This window comes from Rhinolophus sinicus, chromosome 5 (assembly GCF_057876585.1).
Source record: "Rhinolophus sinicus isolate RSI-liver-muscle chromosome 5, RSI-T2T, whole genome shotgun sequence".
NCBI classification, from domain to species: domain Eukaryota; kingdom Metazoa; phylum Chordata; class Mammalia; order Chiroptera; family Rhinolophidae; genus Rhinolophus; species Rhinolophus sinicus.
In genome coordinates, this window is record NC_142505.1 from 43,795,289 (window position 1) to 43,822,239 (window position 26,951).

The 26,951-nt window shown below is 36.5% G+C and overlaps 1 protein-coding gene across 21 annotated transcripts in view; it reads right to left on the reverse strand.

The window, feature by feature from the left end:
• SETD5 (SET domain containing 5) overlaps positions 1 to 26,951 on the reverse strand; it is a 74,334-nt gene that overhangs the window by 28,572 nt on the left and 18,811 nt on the right. For 2 of the 21 annotated variants that reach the window (XM_019748267.3, XM_019748262.3), the window contains exons 2-13: positions 15,293 to 15,349; positions 12,318 to 12,504; positions 11,280 to 11,504; positions 7,792 to 7,984; positions 7,404 to 7,509; positions 6,869 to 7,077; positions 6,494 to 6,552; positions 5,803 to 5,981; positions 4,824 to 4,862; positions 1,309 to 1,551; positions 602 to 750; positions 102 to 219 (exon numbers count right to left, since the gene is read on the reverse strand). In XM_019748267.3, coding sequence (XP_019603826.1) covers positions 102 to 219; positions 602 to 750; positions 1,309 to 1,551; positions 4,824 to 4,862; positions 5,803 to 5,981; positions 6,494 to 6,552; positions 6,869 to 7,077; positions 7,404 to 7,509; positions 7,792 to 7,883 — 1,194 coding nt within the window. In that variant the 5' untranslated portion in view covers positions 7,884 to 7,984; positions 11,280 to 11,504; positions 12,318 to 12,504; positions 15,293 to 15,349. Of the gene's footprint in view, positions 1 to 101; positions 220 to 601; positions 751 to 1,308; positions 1,552 to 4,823; positions 4,863 to 5,566; positions 5,715 to 5,785; positions 5,982 to 6,493; positions 6,553 to 6,724; positions 6,765 to 6,868; positions 7,078 to 7,172; positions 7,384 to 7,403; positions 7,510 to 7,791; positions 10,925 to 11,279; positions 11,505 to 12,317; positions 12,505 to 15,292; positions 15,350 to 26,951 lie in introns of those variants that run through there. The other 19 variants (XM_074313043.2, XM_074313040.2, XM_074313039.2 and 16 more) reach the window with 15 other exon arrangements.

Consider the following 26,951-nt stretch of genomic DNA (forward strand, 5'->3'; position numbering starts at 1 on the left):
TATCTACAGACCTTAATCTGAGTGAAATTTTCAGACTGCTTCTTCAGTAGACTTGTTCTTTGGTGGTCCCATTCAGAGAGAAGTTGCTACAGAAATCTTACCTCTGCATTTGGTGTACATGATCTTCTGATGAACCGAGCATCATTACCGAAAGTACGTGCATCCACACACATCTCTACACCATTGAATTTTGAGTAGAAGAGCACAAAGGGATATGGTCTAGGGATATAATAAGATTCCTGTAATTCTCAACACAAATAAAAAAGCCACCCCATGACTTCAAATATGAAGCATATGCTGACAGAAGCAGCAGCAATCCTTTGCAATGCCTAAACTTGGAAAACATCGCATGCTTGTCTGCTGTTGATTAAAGAATAAGCACAAAGCAAGGAATGCTTGGCTTGGAAAGGAGTCATCACCACTTTATACATTAAACAATCTGCAAATTTATTTGCACTTCTCTAGAAATAGCAGATGGGCGTGAGTTTATTTGAGCTGCAATCTTTCCCAAGAGCATCCTATCAACCAGGATAATTTTTACAGTCATACTGCTCAGCCAGGCCCACGTTAGCCCTCACTGCTCAATAAATGATGTTCTTACTTTTTGAAGAAATGCCCATTGACCTCAAATTGCTGTCGTAACATGACTTTCCCTCGATATTCTATTATAAGAGTGTCCAAAGCCAAATCTCTTGCAGCCCTCAGGATCTTCCGGTGCTTTTGAACACGAGTGACTCTTCCCAACTGTAGCTGCATAAAACCAGAGTATTAACATTAGACAATTGCAACAGCAGCTTAACAAACACTAAAAATACTTCCTAATTGAGGAAAAGACACTAATGTTTTTAGGTCTTATTTATATATGTTATTTAGCTCAACGATCAGAAAAATTTAAATTTGATAAAAACTCAGTATTAGGAAACAAACATCTAGTGCACCTGTCACCACCCTCCTCCCCAAGGCAAGAAAAGGTCAAAGAAAACCATATGATTAAGATTTTAGTTGCTCTATGTCTAACGTAAGAATGAGAAAAAACAAGCTTAGCTTTCTATTAATCTTAATAATTCCTATTGAGGGTGTATAAATTTCCTATCCTAATTTATCTATTTTTAATTAATATAACTTAAAAATATGTATCTGGGTAGTTTCCAGTTTTTGTAACCTGCTTTTGGTTTAAGATGCTCAATAGCAAATAATTTCTTATTCTAAAGCCTTGTACATTTGAATGAAATGGTAATTCCCACATACGCTCTCTTCCTGTGTTCTTAAAATCTCAACTACTTAAAGTATTAATCCTTTGATTCTTACCTGCATTTGGGAACCAATAACTGTATTATTACAGGCCAACTCAGTCTTATTGATAGTGTCTAAAATAGCAGGCTTGCCGACAAACTCCTTGCTAGAATGTAGATGTTGCTCAAGGGCGTTCTGTACGTCTGCACTGTACTGATTAGTGAAAGCTTCTTCATACTGATCAGTCCATAGTCGTATCCGATTTTCCCATCCCTCAGTTGTATTCTCATCTAAATTCTGTGCTTCAGAAGGCGAATTCTGTAGAGAACAAAGGTCAGGTAGGTTAGCGGAGTCCATGAATAAAAACGGGAGGGGGAAACAGGCTGAGTTTTCGCGTGGCAGTTGGTGTGGCATAAAAGAGCAATGGCCTGGAGTCAGGGGATCTGGTTTCTGCCATGGTTTCACTACCCATGAGCAGGGAGGCCTTGAACAACTTCTTAGAAAAGCTCAGTTTCCTCATTTATAAAGGGAGAAATTAATCTGGATTGTAGTTCCATCCCATTACTGATTTTATGACTATTTTTAAGTAATAAAAATAAATTCTGTTCTTATCAGATGATACCAAGTTCACGAGAAAATTTTCAAAAAAGAGAACAAGAGACCCCTCAAAATATCACATTGCTTTAATTTCAATACTTCTTGAATATCTGCATTTGTGTGTCAGCCCAAACTGGTATTATTTTACTTCTCTCCAGGAGAATGTTTTTGTTTCTATGCGACTTATTTTTTTCATTATACAATTAATACAGTTTCATTCTAAATATACATGTGACCCAAATACACAATAACCCATAATCTCACCTCCCATAGAAAAAGTTATCATTCTGAAGTGTATCCTTCTAACACTCTATTTTCGACAGTTTAAATAGCCACACTCTGAAGAGGTGAGGTGAGGGGAGGAGGTGGATAGGTGGAGTGTAGAAAATTCTGAGAGGTATTTTGATATACTTCTCTAGGAAAACCACTGCCCTCTATGGTAACAGTACTGAGAAAAGATTATAACTCAGAAACGTTTCATCATCCTAAACAGATAGTTCATATGTGCTTGAACTATAGAGACAGAGCTTAAGTCTGACACATGTTCCCCTCCATGGTGCTCAAGACTTAAGGTATCATCAGAAAACAAAACAAACACCCAAAGTGATGATGTCATACTAGTGATGACTAAAAGGGAAAGACAGTATAGTACCAAAGCTACTTAGAAATCTACGTCCACACAAAATTTGCAAAAACGGGCATAAGAAAATTAAATATACTCTCCATGAATGATACAGAAAATATTTATGCCTATTATAACGATTTCTTTCTTTCACTTTTGTGTCACTGGTATTGACTATTGTCTACCATCCTTTCCCCAAGAAACAGGAAAGGACAAAATTAACACCATTGTTTTCTACATTTCTCACCAGAGTCCAAAAGACTGAGCAATAAACAAAGGGATCTAAGAAACACCTAAGGCCAACACACTGAGAACACAATATCATCTGGCTTGAGATGTCAGTAATAGATGAGCAAAAGAAAAGTGCAAAACTCGAGACTTTAGAGTACTTAGGAGACTGAGGATTGGGGGAACCCAAATAGTATTCCCAAGTTTAAGCATCCAGTAGTGATCACTAAACTTGTATTAAACGTAATATATATTGGAAGCCTTTGCCACAGTATTAGCTGTTATTCATTAATACAACTGTCTATTCTGCTGTCCCATTCTTCTGTGTCCTGGAGACCCCATCTCAGTGGGTTAGAGCAGTGGCTCTCAACCACAGGTGATTTGCTCCCAGGGAGACATTTGGCAGTAGCTGAAGTCACTTTTTATTATCATACCTGTGTGTCACTGGCACCTAATGGGTAGATGCCAGGGATGCTGCTAAACAGCCTATAATGCCCAGGACAGCTCCCACCAGCTCCCTGCCAGAAATTACTTGGTTCAAAATGTCAACAGTGTCGAGGCTGAAGAAATTCTGGTTTAGAGTAGTTTCTAGCAGAGAAGCTTTTGACTTTGGGATTAAAAATCCAAATGATAAATTCTTCCCATTCTAATGGCTCTCAACCAAATCTTTGGTGGAGTTCTTACTGATAAATTCTGAGTACAAAATTTGTAACTCAATTTAAAATTCTAATGAGAATTAAAATAAACCAAATAGTATTTCTTTTATTGTCTAAATTTTAACAAGTCTATGGGGTTATCTATCAACATTTTAAAACAGCAAGCAATATTTGGGGTTTATGTGTAGTTTTCTAGGAGAACCAGTCAACAGCTTTTAAAACATTTCAAACATCTAGAGGCAAGTTACAATAGCTGAGAAAAGAGAAAAGAGCTTTGCAGCTGGGATGAGTACTGTGTGTTCCCTAAGCCTATTTAAGGTCCCATGTAAGTAAAGGAGACAAAAATAAAGGGGCAGTTAAAGCAAATGTGGCCCCTTACAGAAGACAGGTTTAGCAAAAATAAATAAAAAATAAATAAAAATAAAGTTGTGTTCCAAGACCTCTCAGGACTCTGATGGCCTTGGGCTCTAAGTCCTCTCCCTCCTCTTTTACAGATACGTACAAGTCTGTTTACAGGTATATGCAAGGTGAGGCCTTCAAATTTTAAAGTGCCACCTGTGATCTTTGTTAACGTCATATCGGTGCTCCATATATATAAAAAAAAACCTAGTAAAGCTTATCCTCACTAAAAGATTTTAATGTTTATGCCATACAGTTGTATACCGTCAATAGGAAAGATCCTGCTTTTACATCATTTACACATTTACAAATACGAATACTTATAGAATTAAAATAGATCTTAATTCTAATTAAATACTTTGAAGCCCTAAGTAATAGTTTGGGAGGTATGCTGTCGTCCTATATATACATTGGTAAAGGAAGATACCAAACAGTGTATCAAATCTCCTTCAAGCAAACTGTTTTTATCACCCAGTACCTCAAAGTCCATTGCACATAATTTCTCTATTCTCCAAAATCATGCCTCATAAGCTCTTTTATTCGATAAGTGAAGAAAAGAAACACATTAGCACCATCTGAATCTTCTATACCAAAAAGATATGCCAGGAAAAAACAGTTCAAAAGTAAGTAATTCCAACAAGAGTAATTCCTATCAATAAATAATACTACTTTCCTATTGATGAAAATTATCCCTCCAACTGGTGGTTAAAGACTCCATGGCACTAGGATGGGTACACAAGAGATCCTGTTATCACCACAGAAACCTCAGTCCAGCGGTTGAGGCCAAACACAATGATAGAACACATCAACCTCATTTTGTTTGGTAAAATGTCACTTATCCCCCCAGAAAAGCAGCTAATGAAAAACCAATAAATGAAGGCTGATTACAGAAAGGGAAAATATTTCACAAAATGGCCAAGAAAATCTACTTTGGAGAAAGGCTCTATGAAAACTGAATGGCAACAATTACAAACTAACGAAAAGCAGACCATCAAAGATTCCCAGACCATCAATGTCAGAAAAGAAGCTGACCAAAATGCAAGATCACAGTGAAGTAAAACACAGCATCAGGGAAGAATACCCCTTACCTTCATCCGCAAGGACTTCCGGGATCCCTCTCGAAATGCCTATCCCAAAGAGGAAAACAAGTAGAACAAAACAAAACTTGGTACCAAGAATGACAGTTATACCTATCTGAGACTAAAACTAAGGTAACAACAAGTATTCTAGTCTGTCCCCTTTCCCCTAGGTAACAAATACAATTGAATCCCCCACACTATTATCAAGAATAGGGGTAGCTCAAAGCCAGTGAACTCAGGCTAATTCCAGTACTTCCCACTGTGGAACTAAGTAATTAACGGGGAAGAGCATGCATCACTTAAATCCTATACGTACCCCTGACACTAAAAGAAAAAGTAAACACCAACCCTTAAGTAAGGTTGCAGATTTACCAGTTTTGAAATTAAGAAGGAAACAAAGACCAATCCCCTTAACAAGGGGTGGGCAAGTCACCTAGGAGCAACAAAGTTGCCGTGATGGGGAAGAAAGAACACAACAGAAGAAGTTTCTCCTGGAGACTTTTTAATTGAGAATACAGGAAAGTGACCACAACACACTGAGGAAGCCTAGACCATTCAAGAGATGTTTCTTGATTTTTTTGAAACAAGGAAAACAATCAACCTAAACAACATGAGGTGGGCACGTACCAGGACAAGAATTTCAGACTGCTTTGGGATTGAGGAGGCAGGGAGATACTGTAAGGATAGTGGAAGCCTATACTGGAGGCTGCAGCATATATGGGCTTATGCCGGGTGGGGCTGGGATTTCATACCTGGGATGGGGCTTGGAGGAGAAGAAACTTTGTGCCAGTTGTGATGGTATGGAGTGGCAGAAGAGGTTGGTCTACATGTTCACAACACAGATTAGCCGATTTTTGCAAGTAGAGCAAAAGTGGCCCTTCAAACATCTGGATCAAACTTCTTAAAAGAATTTTGGTGCATTCTTGGTCCAAAATTTGAGCTATTTCATCAGACATATTTCTATTTAAGACACTTTTACCCTCCATACCTTGATTTTCTTTGTCTTTGGTGCTGTACGACCCTTTTCTGGACTCTTTTTCCGCTTCTTGGGTTTGGTTCTTCTAACAGTTAAGGTGATGCTTGTAGGTGTGTGCTGTGTTGCTGTATACAACACAGTGGAAGGAGAAAGCTCCTCATCCCAGCTTTCTGTTGCACTGCTATCCCCACCTGAAAAAAAGATTATTTCATAGTTCACATTGTACAAATAGTCTTGACACTGCATTAAAAACAGCTTATTCCTTCCTTTAGGTCCAGCTCATAGTCGGTAAGTCATTACTTCTATCAATTCTATGATCTGTAGAACAACCTAAATACCCACCTTCCATATGAAAACAAGATTCTTTCTGGATCACTGGCAATAGCATATAAATCTTGTTCTACATCGTATATATTTCTCTCCACATACCCAGTCCCCAAGCTCCATTGCCTCAATGTGTAACAGAGAAAAAGAACCTACTTTATTTCTGCTCACAAGGCATATTTTGATTGCTACAGGCCTAAAATGTTGTTTATGGATACATTTAATTCACAAAAAGAGAATTACAGTGGTCTTGAGAGGATTTCTAGCTCCACGAAAAGATCTAGGGACCATGGGAACTTACAGGGGGGGATTCCTGAGACAAATAATTAAAATACAAACTATTAGGTCAAAATATGGGCCTCACCCATCTTTCGCTCACCTGATATGTTGTCCTGCTTCCGCCGATGAAGTCTAATAACCTTCCCCCTGCTCATTCCCCTAAAGAGGGAAAACAAACTTAAAGTAGCACATCATCACACACGGGAGAAGTGTCTCTGCATACACTACCCCATTCCTCCCACCTACCCAAAGTTTCCAGGACATTAAATTTCATATCAAATTCAATAGCTTTAACATCAATCTCTCCTTCCTTGTTGTCAGCAATTCTCACCTAGTGCAGAGAATTCGAGCCAAGGAGCACTAAGGAACATCTACATTAACAAACACAAGAAAGAATACTTTGAGCTTTTCCCTACTAGTAAGAAACCCTAAACCCAGCAACCCAGGCTCGAACTTCGAAGGAACGTGATCTTACCTGCACTTGTCACAGTTGAGAAGGAAGCCATCCTGAGAAAGACCACAAGGACACCAGGTAGGAACAGTCTCTCCTTCCGAGTTCGGGCTGTCTCCACAGCGTTCCTCTACGGGCGACGGCAGGCCGTTCAGGTCAGAACGAGGGATGATCGTCTGGACAGGGGGAGAAGCAGGAGGTGTCGGAGGAGGAGGGGCTCCGTAATTATGATCCTGAAAATAAGATTTTTTAAATCAACAGTGTCCAAACACTGGCCCCTCTCTCCCCTAAAGTATGGTACATATGGAAAGAAAGAAGAAAGTAGTACCCTTCGTTTTTTGGCTTCAACCAGGAAAGTGATAAAACAAAATGCCAAGGTCAACTGGGACATAAAAACAAGAACAATGATGCAGGGCTAGACGTCCGCTGGAGGCAGGGAAGTGCAAAAGGGGCAACTTCGTCATGCTGCATATAAACATTGCAAGAAAGTCACAATGTATAAGAATGGATTACACTCCAGGAAGATCACTGCTCTGGAGAGAAACAAATGCATACTCACAGCGTAAGGCAGTCCTCGACACCCATGCCTCTGAGTGGTCCCATAATTATGAGTGGAATACACGCTCTTCTCATTAACTGCTGGACTAGCCTCCACAGATTCAGGGCTGCACAAAGGCGAAAAGCAAGGCATGATAGCATAACACCTAATCTTCCCTTAAACTGAGACTTAACTTCCCATTCTAACCCCTCCTCTTTCCACAACCACCAGCCACTAGAATAAGAGAAAGAACTCAGTGAAACAATCTGATTAACATAACTAAGCCTATAAATAACATTAGGAGTGTTATTAACTGTGGATTTGTGTGTAACATGAAGCCAGTACAGGCAGATGTCTCAAGGCAGGCACCTGGGATACAAGGTGTCCCTAATGACAAACACAAACGTACCAGCTGAGCAGGGAGTTTCCCCTAGAGAAGCCACTCTGGGCTGCTTTAGACTCAGAACTATTCTTCTTAATTGGATCTCTTAATACTTCCATGAAACCTCACATGACATTTGCAGTGAGTGAGATGATGAAAGTGCCTTCTGCACTGCCCCAGAGACCAGGCCCTCTTCCATTCACTACCAAGACAGGATACCCTGAAGAAAGTACAGGTAAAAACATGGCATCTTATATTTATCATACCTCTCATCTTGATGAACCCCCAAACACCTTTCAAATATTAGAGTAATAATTTCTCATCCATCAATGACATGCAAGCATATCAAGGACACAATTATTTAACAGCTGCATGGTAATACAACAGAACTTCAAAATAATCAAAACTGTACTCAGAAGTTTTGTTAGTCTAGTGACAAATAACAGTAGTAGTAGCTACCCTTTCGAATTTCCCATTATTTGCTAGGTGTTTTATATATATTTATAAATTCATTTACTCTGCAACTATTAAACATGGTAAATAGCACCTCATATTTACAGAAGGGTAAACTGAGGTATTGAGATTACGTGACTTCGACAATGTCACACACTGACAGAGCCAGGATTTGAACCAATGTCTGACTCCAAACCCTGTGCTCTTTCCACTATGCCTAACTGGTTTGTAAACCAGGATAACATTCCATCTTTAAAGAAAATTACATGAGATTACAAGCGAGAAGCTTGGCTAAGTATCTTCCTGTACCCTCACTGAGTGGAAAATAAACAGTTCAGGAACAATTCAATTATATAAAAAAAATTACAAAGGTGTTCAAATTTAGAAATTTAATGTAATCCTTTACTTAGCAATAAAAAGGAATAGGTAGCAAAGGACAAAATTCAAGTTTCGGGGAAATAACTTTAACTGGTTAGGTTTCGTGGGATTTTGAAAGATAATTATCTTAAGGAATGCAACTGTATGACTTTGCAGAACTGAATAATAGACTATCTGTCATTTAATTAATCAGAGCAGAGATTCACGAATAGAAACTCTAAGAACACCACGCCTAACTCAGTCTTAGAGATCAAAGGGTCTCTTATGGAGTCAAATAATGCATACTGTTTGCTTCAAGTAACACACATTTTTCCTGCTTGAAAATACACAATATATAATACTTGGCAGGAATAAAGTGTAAGCTTTAACGTGGTGCAATGTGAGCCGAGAAGTGAGGGATAAAAAAAAATTCTGAAATATGTATCCAACTCACCCAGTTCTATGCTCCAAAACTGCGAGAAGGGATGTTAATAACAGCAAAGATTAATTTCTAGGTGAAGAACTTTACAGACATAGGAAAATATTCTCTGTTAGTGAAGTGCATGCATTTTATTCCTTTAAGAGCGTCTGCAAGATGGGAACTAGGGGGTACATATCAAGAATGCAGGTCAGTCTTCTTGAGAAAAAGATGATCTGACCACGGCTCAATGAGAGGCAAACAACTCTGAGTATTAGGAAAAAGGTGGGTTTCCTAAATAAAACCAAAGGCAAATAAGCATTGACAAAATGAAGGCAGAATTTAGTTCCCATAATTGACAGTTACAAGAGGGTATTATAAAGTTACAAGTAATTTTATAAACATGTTTAATTTACTAGATAAACAAGTATTCCAAAAAGCTGTACGTATTTTATATAAGAGATTTTGTACCACTGAACACATGGGGTGAAACATGACAGCTATTTATTAGCAATGTCTTTTTTTCCCCTTGGATAGGAAAAAAGACAGTGGCATGAAATAAAAGATGGCCATGGAGATGCAGTTTTGTTTGATGTATCTCACTCATCTCCAAACTGGGTAAATATGAACATACGCACTTCATGTGTAAGTCTAGGGAACAAAATCTATATTGTGGAGGTTAAAGGCCATCTGCACAACACCTTCTAGTCAAGCACAGCATATAATATATTGCTATGCGTGCCAAACACTAACATTTAAGCTCTTGTCTTTTGATAAGGAACCTTTGCAATTTCCATACTGGTTATTGATTCAATACATAGTTACATGTTGACAGGTAAATTATAGGATTTCTTAGGATATTCCTTGACATGTATATCAGCTCTTAACTATATCTTAAATGGATTAAAAACTTGAAGTGTTAGGATTGCATCTCTTTATTAGCCAACTATTTTATGCAAATGTAATTATAGCCTCCTCCCCCCCTCCTACGTTTGAACTGCTATGACAGATGGGCACAGACACAAGAACGCATGCGTACAAGAGATACACTCCATCAATGGTCTTCAAAGTACAATAGGCAATCTTGCTGCTATAATGCTACTACCTCTTGGGAAATCTGAACTTCATTTACAGCAGGATTGCAAATTCAGAAAAATTTTTGCTCCTATTGTTATACCTAGAGGTTTTCCTACAAATACATAAAAAATGCATAATGTATAATGTTACCATCAGCTTTAAAATCCCATGAGGTAAAGTCTAGGTCTTTTACTTGGTTGAGTATATTGCCCTTCATACCAGGTTTAAATTTCGTATCAGTGCCCAGAACAGAATATGCATGGTGAAGCATTAACAAATATCATCAATAATTTAACCGAATGGTACATAATTGTTGACATTTTCTTGCTTTGCAGAAATACCGTATGAACAACTGTAATTAGTTATAACCACAGTTATCAACTGGAGATTATGAATGAAAATGCTTCAGGAAATAGAAACATCGCAGTCAAAGTTTTAGGCCAGAAGTATTTTTTCTTTCTGCAATTACTTCTGGACCCCCAGCTATAAATATGGGTAGTCATCTCTGTACTCTATCAAAAATATCAGTTTTAAGAATAATTGCTTTAGGTCTTTTTCTTATCTATTTATTCCAAACTCACTGATTTAATCTCTGTTGAAATTTCTCTCAAATATGGTAATGCTATTTACCTACATAGTTTGTTAATTAATCCATATAGGAGGCTAGTGGCTGACCTCATAAAAATCTATTAACACCACAACTAGTCACCGACTAATGTAGGAAGATTTTTAAGTACTTTATTTGGAAAATAGTTATAAAATTGTAAACCTCAGCTATTGGCCATAACTAAATCTCTTTGGCATGCAAAAAAAATATAAACAAAAGAGGAAAAAAACCCTGGAACACAATCCACCCTTCCCCATCCCCCCACCCTCCATCTTTCTTTTTATATGGGAATAAGGCCAAAAATTGCTTTAAATTCTAGACCACCCCAGAACATAATATACTGCTTCTTAGGGTAGTTCACTTTAAGTCTTCCTCTTTAAGGAAGCAAGTAAACAATTAAATTATCCTAAGTGGCTTTGTGAAGAAATATACATGCTCTTTACTATCATAATATTCTCCGTTTTAAGGAAGAAAACCACTATTAATCAGGGACGCAGTCGAACCCAGAGTTCTGGTACAGTTGCTTTGCTTTGCCGAAGGGGGAAGAATCCCCGGGGACTGTGAAAATGGCAAGAGAAACAGGGGAATTAGAGCAACACCCACCTCACTCAAGAAGTGGCTGTGGGATCAAGAGTCTGAACTGGACCTGAACATATTCAAAACACCAGGATTTTTCCAGCCCAGACCCTAATCCCTGGTACTGCCTGGAATAGACTTGGCTTCTGGGGGTGTGCTGCCCCCTAGGCCCCTTGGGTCTCTTTCGCTGGACTTTCACATCCTGGTGTAGTGCCACTTCGTCTTGAAAGGTAGGGGGCTTCCACTTCCTTTCTGTAAGCAAGGAAGATTGGGTACAAGGGAGGTAAAAGGACAAGAGGGGGAATCTGTGAGCAGGGGGAATCTCGGACAACTTAAAAGAGAAGGGATACAAAAGGCTAAATTTTTTAAAACTGTGAATAATATATAAAGTTTTATAATGAAGGCCTACCTTCATTGCCATTTGGCACTTAAATTCTTCAAGAATTGAGAGTCTATTTTAGGGATTGGGCTTTTCGACAAACTCTGAATTCCTAAAGCTGCTCTTAGCTGAAAAAAAAGTTTGGTGCCACTGATTTTGAAGGTCCTCTTTCTAGGCAATGAATATTATAAAAAACAGGTGACACTGCTTTCCACATTTTCTACCCCAAAATGTCAGAACATCTAAGTAACCTGCCCATATTCAGTTACAGCCCCTTTACTCTAGAACAATGAGAAATACATAGGAAGAGGCCTTCAAGGAAAATCAGTTGGAGAGAACTCCTCGTTATCTCCATCCATCAGAAAAATCAGTAACTCTACTGAAGCAGGTAGTGACACCTATTTTATTTCAATCTTCCCCACCCATTAAAACAAACAAAAATGCAATCACTACTTTGCAAATTTAATTCTATTAATGATTTACTCAGAAATCCTGCCCCCACCCCCAAATTCTTTTCCTCTCTTTTTCCCTCCAGCTTCTAAGGGAGAAAGGGAAAGGTCTAATGTCATTTACAGTGGGCTAGGTTTGGGTTTAGAAAATATTGTATTTTTATTATGAGATGCCCATAAGAAAGTTGTCTCCACACAAACTGGTAATTCACCTACGATCTAGGAAGTATCACTTACTCTGATCCAGCAGCCATATCTGAGTAGGATGTATCTGGTGTGGTGACTCCCAGAGGGATTGCAATGCTCATGACGTCCAACACAGCAGAGAGTGGAAATCACGGGGTCCAATTAATGGAGACTGGCCACTCTGAGAGTGGGGGTGAGCTGCAGAGCCTCAACCAACATGTTATGGACATGAGGAATCCTAGCACAGAAAAGGAAAATATCTAGTAACCAGATAGTTCTTTAAATTCATCCTAAATACTACTAAATGGTTTTTCATTTTTTGAATAAAGCTTTTAAAAGGGTAAATATAAAACAAGTACAACAAGGGATCTACACATTATCCCATGTTTACTATGTACTGTATTAATGTTCCACAAAGTAAGGTAGCAAAAGTTACGCTTACTCTTCATTTTTATTTCACTTTTTTTCTTTTCTGATAAAGGGACAGTAACAGTCTGCGCAGTTCACTAATAAGTACATTTCCCCTATTCTACAACCATTCATCAAACAAAATTTCCTGGCAGCCTAGGACCTAAAAACTAACAATTTTTAAGATATAGGATGCTTAATAAAATATCACAATTTAATTTCTTTAACAATTCAAGATCTTTCATTTAAACTCCCCCCGCCACAAATAAATGCAGTTTACCAGAGCCAATAATGCTATTTCTTCCAAATTAAATATGAGATCGATTTGTTTCTTTTTGATTGGATACAGCTGTTTCTTATTGCCTTCTTTTATCACAGAACACTGTTCCTTTATAAAAACCATTTTTACTTTATAATTTTGGGAGATGATTATCTCAACTACATTTGTGAGGTAATATCCACTGCTACGTATGAATAAAAACATAAACCACTAAGAACATGGTTTCATGATAAAGATTAGACAACTTTCTATGGAAAAGTAGTGAGGATATCTTGAATTGGTGGCTATCTACAGACTGGAATTTGGGAACAGAAAGACTCAGCAACCACTGAAGTGTACAAAAGCAAAAGTAGATTAAGAGATTTGGAGAGCTAGTGCAAAGGGAAAACCATATACTTTGTATAGTTTTACATTAGTTGTTGTATATTGTTAAAAAAAACCATTGAAAAGATGAAATAAGCATTTCATGTGGGAGGGAAGAAAGTGAATGTGAATGTTAAAGACTCAGCTTAATAAAGACTCTGCAAAAAAAAGACTATAAAGAGTCATGATCCATATACTGATTCATAAGAAATAAGACACTAGAAAAGTCAAGAAATTATACTGAAAATACTAAATGGAATGAAAAGTATAAGATATTAATTGAGTCAATCTAGGGAATTAATGCAAATTTTAAATGGTAGACGATCTGAGATGTTTGAATCTTATTTTGATACACAAAGCAAATTAATGTGGATAAGAAAATCAATTATGAACAGTGAATCAGGCCAAGATTTTTAAGAATGCATAAAGATAATATTATTTCTTTGTGCCATCATTTTAGAATGCTAGTATAGCTATACACTGAGCCGTCTTCCCGGGGACCTATACTTTGAAAAAGCTTGATCTCACCAAAGGATCTCTCCAAATATGGGTGAGGCAATACAACTGTTCCTATTCAACTAAAGGTGACGTATTGCTAGACTTGGGACCAAAATGAAAAGGGCAAATCTTCCTATCCATTGCTTCCTCCCAGGTCATGAAAGAGAAGTGATTAATGTAACTTTCTGCCTTTGCACCCATCTTACATACAATGTTTTCTTTGACCCTAACAGTATGTCCAAATAGAGATTTAAGCAGTATATCCTCAACGTCTCTGGGAAACTGAAGCAAAATCTACAAATGACAGTAGAACACTTATCAAATAAGCCCAAAAGGCATAAAATTAAATACTGGGGATTGTTGGTTACAACTCTTTCTCTACTTTTAGTATCATTGTATAATTTGAATTAAAAATGAAAAATAAAAAAAGCCCTAAAACTGCTTGGCTTGATAATCAGACAGTGTGATAATGATTATACCTTCCCTGATTAATACAGGAATCTGAATCATGTACTAAATATTTTCAGTAAAGGACCAAAAAAAAGTTACTTAGCACCATTAAAAATCCTTTGTCACTGCTATACTATTATATGACCATAAAAAAATGTAGGCTTCCAGATAGAAGTCAATTTATAAACCTAAGCTGACAGTTGTTATTTTTCTGAGTAATTTTTAAAAGATATACTAAAAGGAAAAGACGAAAAAATTACTTCAGATATCTCCTTAATAAATGAATAAATGAATATATTCCTTAATGAAATTCCACCCTTGCTAATTTGGATAGTTGAAAAACAACTTTGAGACACATTAAGTAGCCAACTATAAATTTCTCCATTTTCCTTTTATCTAGTTTTACCCTTCCACTCCTCTGACGAAAGCAATCATTATAATAAGCTTCACCAACTTGTTCTAAATAATATTTTCACAATATTGGAGCTTCTTAAATGATAACAAAACCAAATATCTTATATAACCCTGAGAATAGTTCCTTCCCTAAATAACGCTGTGCAAAATGCAGCTATTAAAATGTTAACTAAAGAACTTTTAACAGATCATCTATACGCAGTATTTTCTTAAAATTACTCTAGTTTTATAAGCCAAGACGATAGATTCCTACTATAGTTTACTAAGCTTAGTAGTTGTAGCAGTTATTAATCTGCTATAGTTTGGAGATATGTCCTAGAGAGATTGATAAGAATTAACTCTGTCTCTAGGTGGAACAATTTCAAGATATCTTTTACTTGTTAATTTGTCTGTCTCTTCCTAACAGAATACAAACTCTATGAGGACAGATTATTTTTGTTTTATCTTCTGCCGTAGTTCCAACGTCCAGAACAGTGCCTAGCACAAAGAGGGTGTTTGAGAAATATTTGCTGAATTTTGATCATTATCTCAACATGATTTTAACATTCATCAAAATACAAAAACAATTTAAAAGAATTAAAACAAATTAAAAGAATTTATTTGGTTCAGTCACCTTTTTATAGACCTCTGAATACGAAGTCCCAAAAATTATGTCAGTAGCTCTGAAGACCTAGAAAAAGTTGAGACACAAATTAGTACAGAAAGAAGTAACATTGGTGGACACACACAGAATTCTACAGAAATAATTTTTTTAATGCTAATTTTGTTTCATCTCTATATACTGTCTTGTTTAACATCCTATGTTCCATCTAGTACTATATTTTTGCCCTTTAACCTTTGCATTCCATTTACCTGTAAAGCCAGACCTAAATAAAGGGTGGAGAGGAAAATTATCTTTATTTGACTTAAGAAGTGGTAAATACTTTGTCACTGGATAATCCTCTTTCATTCAAATTAGAATTCTCTCCAATTTCCAAAGGGATTTCGTCTTTTTCTCTCTCTTAGGGGTGCTTCTCTTCTCCACTGACCCCTTCCCAAATCCAGAGGCTTTTCTTTAATCAAACGTCAAATTTATTCTCTAGTCAGACAAGGACTTACCTACACGTCACCTATTAACATATAAGTCTACATTACTCCTTTCTTACCCGACACTCCATTCCACCTATAGCCTCTTGTCCTACTGTAGAGTGACAAAAGGAAGTCATTTCTATTTGTGGTCAACTCCATAACAGAAACGTGGAAAAATAAGGCCTTAATTAACTTGCTACCCTCCAAAAAGGAAAGGAAAATAGGTGATGACCCAGGACTTTTAGGGGAAAAAAGTGAAATTTAATTAACACCTGAAATGTTAATACATCATATGTGTGAAAGGAGCTGCTTCTGGTATTTCACTTACCAAGAAGTAGAGAGGAAATGTACTTTATGTTGATATTTTTATGGATTTCCAATTTATTAAAAATTGGAAAATAAACTTTTTTTTAGGAGGGTGCAGCTCAAAGTGGCTCCTGCAGGGATCAAACCAGCAACCTTGATGTTAGTAACAACGCACTCTAACCAACTGAGCTAACTGGCAGCACCGAAAATAACCTGTTTTAGACACAATTCTAAGAGAGTATAGTGTTTCCCCGAAAATAAGACCTAGCCGGACAATCAGCTCTAATGCGTCTTTTGGAGCAAAAATTTATGTAAGACCCGGTCTTATTTTACTATAATATATGTCTTACATTAATTTTTGCTCCAAAAGACGCATTAGAGCTGATTGTCTGGCTAGGTCTTGTTTTCGGGGAAACACAGTACTAGGAATTATAAAAATAAAAGGTATGAAGATTACAGCAGTAAAGAAAGAAAAAAACGAAATAAATCAAGGACAACAAATAAGAAAGAATATATGAAACAACAGAGGAAAAAGAAAAATGAGTAGTATGGGGGCAAAAATGAATGCATCAGAATTTCAATTTAACTATATTCAAAAGAATCCATCAGAATCCACAGGAACACTAACTGGTACGTTCTTGGATTCAGAGGCAGAACCAGCCTGTCTCCCACTACTGAGTACTCTTTTGAGAAGTTACCATTTACATAGTTTCTTGGGAAAAGGGTATTAAATAGAACATGTCAGAAAATTTATAATTACTTGTCTTTTTAATTAGGTTCAGAAATGGTCAATAGTCTCTGTATTTGTCATTCTGACAGTCTCTTTTCTATATGACTTGCTGAAAGCACAAGACCTTTGTGATTTGTCTGGTCTCTCTCAGAAGACAGACAAAAAGTGTTTTAAAAACAATTCCAACAGAGATTTCAGAAAAAGAAATTGCATCAGCCAGGTGAGCCGGAAGCAGCTGGGAGACAAGAGTCTCATAAACAGCCAATCCAGTGAAAGAAATCCAGAACAAGTCTGCTTCAGTAATCCTGTGAAGAGGACTGGCAGGAAGAGGAGTGCCGCTTCAGAAAGAGAACAGGCCTCATATGCTTCAGACAGTCTTTGTACTGAGGCTGTGGACCTTGGCCATTCTCCCAGAAATGATGCAATCCTGATGAACAAGATCTGCTGCCAGAGAAACAATTGTTAACAGCCTAGGCAGACAGCAACTCAGCCAAAGAGCAAACCGATCAACTCTCCACAAATCACCAGAAAACCAAATCCCATCCTTAACTTTGGTCTCTGACAAAACATGTAAGTAAATATATATTTAGATATATACGAACAAGCCATTTCCCCAAAATGTCCCTTTGCTTTTAATTTCTTTGGCTTTACAACACCTACCATCCATCATTAAACTTTAACTAGAACACTGAGAGCATTTTCTCTTTTATGAATAGAATTCTCTCTCCGAGCACATTAACAGCAAGGTATTTACATCGAAATTTTACACTTATTTTTCTTTCTCTCAAAGTAGTGGCTCAATTATGAGATTTCAAAGGACAACTATGCACACTAATTCAAGGCCAGAAAGGTATATTTTACAGATATTTTTAAAATGATGTGAAACTATATTAAAAATAGGTATGTCTTAAGAGAAAAAGAAAATTTCTTCTTGCTTAGGCTGACATTAAAAGGTAGGTTGAGTACTATCATCACATTTTGCAATGCCCATTTTTCTCAAGGGCAACAATATTACTTCAGGTTTTATAAGAAGGTTAAAAATTACTTTCATCCTATTGGCCACAATGTACAATTTAAAATCTAGTTAAAAATATCCTCAATTTAAAAATCCACCTTAGATTCCTCATCTTCTAGACCTGGTTTCTTTTTCAGAGCTTTGGTATCAGGTTGTTCACACAGTATTGTTATCAAATTAGTAGGAGTTTCTTTTTCTCACTAAATAAAAGACCCTGCATACAACAAAAAGTTCTCTAAATTCCACCTAGTCAGCAGCCACAAATACCAAATTTCTTCCCTTAAGCAGTAAGCCTTAAATTGGGATTCACTAAAAACACAAGCATCTAAAATATATCCTCAAGTCAATATATTCAGCCCAATCTACTATCCTTTTATTTAAATTATTAAATAATGAAAATTAATAGATACACAGAATGAAGCAATGAAAGATCTTTAAAGGGTCAATAAATGAATACATATAACTCAGTTAAGGAGATGAGAGAAAACATTTCCGGAAAATTTAAAATTAGGGTTAAAATAGTCATTAAGATTCAATTTCTGAACCTACTGATTATTTAAAATTGTTATACATGTAAGTTAAACTTCTTAAATACTTCTATACTTCAATTTCCTTCTTTTGAATAACTACAAAATAGTAAAAAGGGGAGATGGAGTAAGATTATTAGAAGGTTTTTTGCATTATTGTTACCCTCACCTTAATTTTTTCATGCCAGAAAAAATGCAATAAATATATGCCTGAACTTTATCCACACAACCAACTTGTTAGAGAACATGGCAGCTGATGCATTATATGCTTACTTCCATCTCCAACCCAAATTGAAATATTGAGGAAAAACACTGCTGTTATACTGTAACATGTCGCTTTTTACCTTTGGAAAAGAAAAAAGTACTCTATTAGGAGGTAGGACATTTGAGTTCTAGCCTACAACTTAGTTAGTTTGGTGATCTCTGAAAAACCACTTTGTATAGATGAACCTTAAATTCCTCAAAGTCTCCATTAGGTTTTTTCCTGCTCTGAATTTCTATGACTCCTGGCATTAGCCTGGGCAATTAATGCAATGTCTCAAAGTCTCAGTTTTTTCATCTGTACAATGGAAAGAACAGTACCTGTACCTGTCCTGCTGACTCAGGTGCATATGGACTAGTGGTTGTAGCAAATATGAGTTTAAATGGCACTTTGGAACCGTTAAATATATGTGAAGAAAGAGGAGCTGCTACTAATAAGCTGAATGTGGCTAAAGATTATTTTCACTCTTCTCCAACAGTGTGTATTTCAATCTTGCTACAGTAAATAATGTAAGATGACGATATGTGGGAAAGCAGGGGATAAAAAGTATAGGAGAGAGAAGTGATAAGCACTAGAAGAAATAAATAAGAATTATTGGAAAATAAGAGATGAACACTTAAAAAGTGCTCAGAGACCCAGCGAGAAGTTCATAGAACTGGGACAGTGTAAGTTCTAACTCAGTCTTACCATCTGAAGCAAGTTAATGTAGGCAAAGGATCTAAAAGAAGTTCAAGGTTGAAGAGACAGAAAAGAGAGAAACACTGGGGGATGGGGTGGTGGTAAACAATTACAAGAGGCTAAAGAAGTGTCATGATACAGTAGTTTAGAACCAAGATAGTTTTCCTTTTCTCCCTCCTCTTCTCTTGCAATACTTGTTGATCCTTTCTCAACGTTGTCTAAATTTATACTCCCTCTAGGGGTTACTGGGCTTGGCACAAAAACCGATGACTATACAAGCTCAAATAAGTTTACTAGAATAGAACGTAATTAAAACCCAGTTTAAAAAAATCTTATCTTAGTCCATAGTAAGAATTTCTTTCCCTATGAAATATTTCATTAATGGCTACACTATAGAGGCCAAGACATACTCAGTTGTACTTGGAGGGGAAGTGAAGTGGTAGTTGCATGAGTACGTGTCATGTGTCATACACAATGAAACTAAATACACCTTACCACAATCTTAAATTATTTTAAGTTGCCATTGAAGAAAAAATTTTATTTATAACTCATTTAACAATGATAAATACATACTTACTGCTAAACTAATCAAAGATGCACAGACTCTATCCTTAACAAAAATCAGAAAAATTTTAGGCTTCTAAGTATCAAATAAAGATGACACCTTCAGAGAACTTTGATTTACCTTGTCATAGAGCTATACTCTCAAGACATTCTGAAGGTTCTGTCCTACTGTGTTTGAAGACTTCAATACATGCTTTAGAAACATGTACTACACCACATAGAAAAAGAAGCTCTCATACCTCTATGTTTGCCTCCTCTGTCCAGGCCTTTTTCATTTTCAAACCCTGAAAAGGGAACCAGGTTTACTTACTCCACATGAAGTGGGTTATGCACAGTTATGAGGCACTGATATATGTTATACTTTCTGTAGCTCAGGCAATATTTCTCCAGTTGATAAAAAAATTTAGTTTTAAGAATAAAGTCTAATTCATTATTTTGAAGACGAAGAAACAGGGCTACAAATATATTAATTGTAAACTCACACACAATGGTGGAGTTCAGAAGAAAATTTTGATTTTAATGTATAGCTTCTATTTATTAAAGCAATTTGCCACTTGCTTTAGATAGCAACATCTGAATTAAAACAAAAAAGATTTTTTTAAATTAAGACCAATTATTGGTGCTGTGTTAGATAAACATAGCACCAATCCAGATTAAAATTCCTGGCTCTTTTGGGATTTATATTATCTAGATTTTCCAGTTTTCATTTATTCGTTCGTTCATTCATTCAACAAACACAGAGTAACTACTCTGTATAAAAGCTACTATGTTAAGTGCTATTTTAAGATGTTTCTATTATCCAAAGTAAGAGAGGGTAGGCAATTTGCAAACTCTTTAGGTTTGCCTATGTGCCAAGTATTGCATTTTCACAACCATGAAGGAAAAAAATATCCTAAAGTATGCCTCTATAATTAATGAGTCATTCTGAAGAGAAAACAACACCCTCCCCCCAAAGAAAGAAAACCCAAACCACTCCATAGTTTACCAGTGACACACAGAGGAGTCTCTTATGAAAACAGATTCTTTTATAAATCTCTTGAACTGTTCAGACAAAACTTACTGACTGGTCTCATGGAAAATTCTATTAAGAATGAAGGTCACTGGGCAGCAAGAATCCTCAAAACACAGATAAACAGAACCTGACTTCACATGTTCTGATTATTTGGCAGACTAGATGGCTAAATATATAGCAGTGAAGGAATTTAAAGCTTAATAATTCTGATACGCAAATAGGAACCCCCATCCCTGATCAACAGCTGTGTCTTTGTTCTTATTGTAAAAATGATAAATGCTTGTAAAAATTATGCAAACATTACAAAAGTATAAAAAAGTGAAATTCTTACAATTCTACTTCCTAAAGGTATCCCAAAGAAAAAATAACCCTACTGTTCTGTAATCTGCTTTGTTCATTTAGCAATTAAGTTTTAGACATCTTTCCGTATGCAAAGGAGATGTACAAATTTACTTCTTCCTCTTAAATGATGGCACACTATTATACGCTATGGATCTACTATAATTTAAATCAATCCTCTGCTGGTGGATGTTTAGATCGTTGCCAATTTTCCATAACATATGCAATGCTGCCCTGGACAGTATGTACATATGCCTTTGTCTATACATGTGCACAAACATTTCCTTAGGATACAGTTCCTAGAAGCAAAACTGCTAGAACGGCATGAACATACTTAAACGATACTGAACCACCTTCCAGAAAGTAAAAACCATTTTATACTCCCACAAACAGTGGAAAGGCTACATTTTCTCATAAGGTTTAAAATAATTTCAGTTCTTTCCTCATAGTCTTTTCCTTAGAAAACTCTCTACATTCTAAAAGAAAACCCTAAAATGAAAGTTAACTGTAAATTCTCAACAATTCTGCGATACAATTTTAAGACTACTGATTAGATATGCTTTTGTTCTCTAAAATGCTGATAATTAAATAGATCTCCGTTGCTTTTTCACTAAATTTGGGTTGGGACCTTCAAAATAAAATCTAGAGAAAGCAGTATTCCAAAACCAAAGTATTTTCTTACAGTTGTCCCATGAGATAACTTTTAATTCTTTTAATAAATGCACCAGGCTCTAAATTTCTTTTCCCAGTAATGAAAAAACAAATTATGCTAGCCATCTGTAATCTAGCTGGCATCTGCAGGATTCTGACTGAAAATGCAAGTAATCTAGAAGATCTGAGCTCTTTCAGTTTCAAACAGGTTCTCAAACTCTGTTCTAGCAGTTCTACCTCAGTAGTATAAAACATGATGCCTTCATTTTTTAATTATCCTTAGAAAGAGAAGAAACTATAAGAGTCCTGTCAATATTTATTTACTAAAAGAGCCAAAATATTGACTAAATTTGTACTGTAGCTACAAATTCATTTGGGTACTCCATCATGACACCAGACAACCACAAGGTCCAAACCCTCTCCTTTTCGCTGCGCTGGCACTAGCGCCTAACCAGAGTTTGGATGCAGAGCTAACTATCCTTTTTCCTTTGAAATGTTTCGCAGACTATATCCATCCATTCACCAACACTACTCTACACACCTTATGATTCCAAGGTCTCACTAACTCTGGGCTCTCAACCCTCCAATCTATTCTTCATTCTTCCATGACAGTTAAGCCTCCCGGAGCAGAACTTTGATCTTTATCACTCTATTAGGAATCTACAATGGCTCCCTACATGCCTATTGGGTTAATTCAAACTCCTCTGCCTAAAGGGAACAAGACCTTCTTTGTTAATTAGCTACTAAACTGTTTCTTCTCCTTTAAAATTTTGTTCAAGTATGAACAAATAGTGACTTATCCTGTATGATACGCTATTTTTTACATCTTTAAAAAACTATTATGAAAAATGTCAAACAAACACAAAAGCAGAGAAAACCCCATTATTAACTCATAGCACCTACCCAGCTTTCATCAACAATCAACTCAAGGCCAATCTTATTTTATCTTGTAACCTCTCTTCCACAGCATTATGTTACAACAAATTCTAGAAACATTAGTTATATACATCACATCTGCTTAGTAGAGTTGTCCCTTTTTTATTATAAAAATGGGTGAGAGAGGTCTCCTGATAATGATAGGTGGTGATAAGGAAAGAAAGGCCATCATTCTGCAAAAATTAAGATGGATGAAGAGCTTAATGCTGAGTAATGTTTATGTGTTAAAATTATAATTATGACTATTAAAAATGCCCATTATTTTTCTTAAGGAAAAATCATTGTAATTATTTTTTTAACATGAATTTGTTGATAAAATTTCTTTTGTTCTTAATGCAAATTTCTCCTTATAGCAGAGCTAACTGCACGTATACCCATAACTCAGCTGTGACATAGCATTACTATGTATACTCTATGTCAGTAAATAAAAATGGATAAAACACAGAAGAAATACCCCAAAGATGGTAAAGCATAATATTCCATAAACCTATGTATTAAAGATAACAACAGATTACATTATAGAACAAATGGCTCATCTGAGATAGTGGCCAGTTGGTCTCCTTATTTTTAGTGAGCAGTTTCTTTGAATACTAGGGGAGTCTTAGAGTAATGACAACCTTAGGGTAAAAAGGATCACCTACACCACTGAGGTAAATTTTTCAGTTAAAAAAAACAACTCAGTAATAATGGTGAATGTCACAGAACAAAAACAACTGAGGTGCATATGGATAATTCCTATATGAACCACAAAGCACACATATCTTAAGGTTCAGTTAGTAGAAAATATTACTGACAGGCACAAATCACTGTCAATGCAAATACACACCACTACACATTCTATTACCAACTACTCCTCAGAAGATATACTGATAACAGTAAAATTGAACTTAGAATAATTTGCAATTTAAAAAATAACAGTGATAGAAGATAACAATCAACCAGTAAAACCCCACAACACACTGATATACATTGTTTTGCCTCAGCATAAAATTAGCCTGTATTTACTCGTATAGTAGGTTACTGAGTAAAATGAAATCTTTGGAGCGGTGAGTACATTATTTCCCTAGAAGCCTGAGGATGAACATCTATGGCCAACTAGTTGGTCCACAGAAACTTGTTGAGACCCAGAAACTTCAAGAGTTACCATCATGCAAAACATCAAAATACTGTAAAGTTTTTCTCTGGCAAGCTTAATATTAAAATTTAAAAACCTTGACACAGATGCTCATCTTTGGTCCAGTTTCAGTAAACATTTCAGCCATATTTAGGCCAAAATTCTCATTAATTAATTAATACTTAAATGAATTAGCCCCAGGACACTGACAAAATAGTCCTTTTTAGTTAATGAATACAACTGGAATAGTAAGCTGCTCCAAATTCTTATGCAAAATATAATCACAACCATATACTACACTAAAATTGCCCAGTTATTTTATTGTCTCCTTTAATTAGCTGTTGGTTTTCCTGTCATATCAGAGTTTGACCATAAGCAAAGCTCAGAATTCTAGCACCAAATAGAGTAACACAAAGAATCTTAGGATTTGCCTGCTATTTTCCCATTTTAAGACATCTTCTATTTACAAATTTATTTTTACCTAAGTAAAACATTTTTAAATACTGAATATTACTGTTTCTGAATACTGTATTTCCTTTTCTGGTACTTAGTAACCAAGTACTTGGCAATCAATATAAAAATTAGGGTGCTTTTTTGAACCCTACACCTCAGATTATGAAATTTCTTGTAGACCACCTCTAATAACATTATAGAGTAGTGGTTCCCAATCTTTTTGGGGAAAAGGATAGTCTTTTAAGAGAGCAAAAATTTTTTGGGGCGGTGGTGGTAGTGATGGAAGAAATGGGTGGAGGGGGTCAAAAGGTAGAAACTTCCAGGTATAAATAAGTCCTGAGGATGAAATGTACAGCATGGTGACAATAGTTAATACTGTTTTGCATATTTGAAAGTTGCTAAGAGAGTAGATCTTAAAAATTCTCATCGCAAGAAAAATTTTTTTTGGTAACTATGTAAAATGATGGATTTTAACTAGACTATCATGATCATTCTGCAATGTACAGAAATACCAAATCATTATGTTGTACACATGAAACTAGTATGTCAATTATACCTACCTTAACAAACTGCAATAAACAAAATTTTTTTTTTAACAAGACCATTAGGGTGGGCCCTAATCCAACACGACTAGTGTCCTTATAAGAAGGGGGAACTTGGACATACAAAGAGACAGTAGGGATGTGTGTGCAGAGAAAGATGACCATATGAAGAGGCAGCAAGAGGGCAGCCACTTGCAAGCCAAGGAGAGAGGTTTTGGGAGAAACCAATCCTGCTGGTATCTTTTTTTTGGGGGGGAGGGGAACAGGACTTTATTGGGGAACAGTGTGTACTTCCAGGACTTTTTCCAACTCAAATTGTCCTTTCAATCTTAGCTGTGGAGGGCGCAGCTCAGCTCAAGGTCCAGTTGCCGTTGTTAGCTGCAGGGGGTGCAACCCACCATCCCTTGCAGGAGTCGAACCGGCAACCTTGTGGATGAGAGGACGCGCTCCAACCAACTGAGCCATCCGGGAGCTCAGCAGCAGCTTAGCTCAAGGTACCGTGTTCAATCTTAGTTGCGGGGGGGGGGGGGGGGGGGGCGCGCGCAATCCTTGCGGGACTCGAGGAGTTGAACCAGCAACCTTGTGGTTGAGAGCCCACTGGCCCATGTGGGAATCGAACCGGTAGCCTTTGGCGTTAGGAGCACGCAGCTCTAGCCGCCTGAGCCACCTGGCCGGCCATCCTGCTGATATCTTGATCTTGGACTACTGGCCTCAAAAAGTACAAAAAATTGTATCTGTTGACTAGGAAAATACAGTTTAAAAAAAAAGAAAGAAAACATATATGCATATATTTAGATCCTTTGCAATTGGGGCTTCTGGCCCACAAAGTACCAGTGTCCTAGAATAATAATTACAAACAACTGACGATAATTCTGTACAAGATCCTTTCCTCTTATGCCCTTAAGAACCATTACCTATTTAGCCATTACAAGACTACCCAATTTATACCCTGGTAAATTTACCAGATGATACTTATTAAAGATGACAAAAAAAGAGAAACAAAACAGATTCCTTCCTAAGAAGGTATCACCTTTGACCTATTGGGCCAAACCACCTATTGGGCCAAACCACCATGAAGCCCCTATTTAAGCAATGATATCTTCACACTCATCCCTGAATTCTAAAAAATTACATGACCCATGGGTCTTCAACGAATTTAGGATTTCTTAAGAATCCACTAAGATTCAATGTTGTGTTTCGCTTTTTAAATTCCAACTCTTCCACAATCTGTATAAGAAAGCAGAAGAAAACCCACCAGGCTTTCCATCTGCCCTAGTATCAATATTCAAAAATTGATCCTTGGTATGGGTGTAACCAGCTTGTTGCTGTTTACCTAGCAGATTTCAAACTTTGAACACTCATACTTGTAAGAATTCCTACCAATTCTGCTTTGGTGAACTCAAGGGAAACAATATTTGCCTAATCTCTTCTTTGAGGGATCTATAAGAAATGTTTATTTGGCTATCAGCCAATTACAATACATAAACACTAATTTACAAAGCAAAAAGTTTTAAAGAGCAATGTTTGGGACCACTTATCACCATTCCTTATTCTATCAAAATACAAATTCCTTTAGGAAGACCTGTTATTAACCCCTTCCTTTTAAAAAAGTATTTTCTTTTGGAAAACATTGAGTTTACCAAGCACAGTTGAAAGCGCATCTATGCCAAGTTAATACTGAGTAAAACTGAGCAGACTTCAATCTTTAGTAGCAACATTATTTGCATTTTCAAAAATAAAAACTAAAATCACATATCATTTCTTTATAAGCAAACAAGTAAGTATGTTCACAGTGGGTTTTGTGGTTTGCAACTTGGCCCAATAGGTCAATGGGAGACACCTTTTCAGCCTAAGAAGAATCAACTGAGTCTAGTATCTTGCTCTCTTAGGAACCAAATCCTAGGGTACCTGTAGTACGTAACTTTTTTGAAGAGTGATCACAGATTTCTATGAGAACCTGGTAAGGACCATGAACCTTTTCCTCAGAAAAACTCAGACAAAACTTGTAGAACTTCTAGGAATTCATGGGTCTCTGCTCTATACCCTTTCCCAAACTGCAGACAGTCTGGGATGAA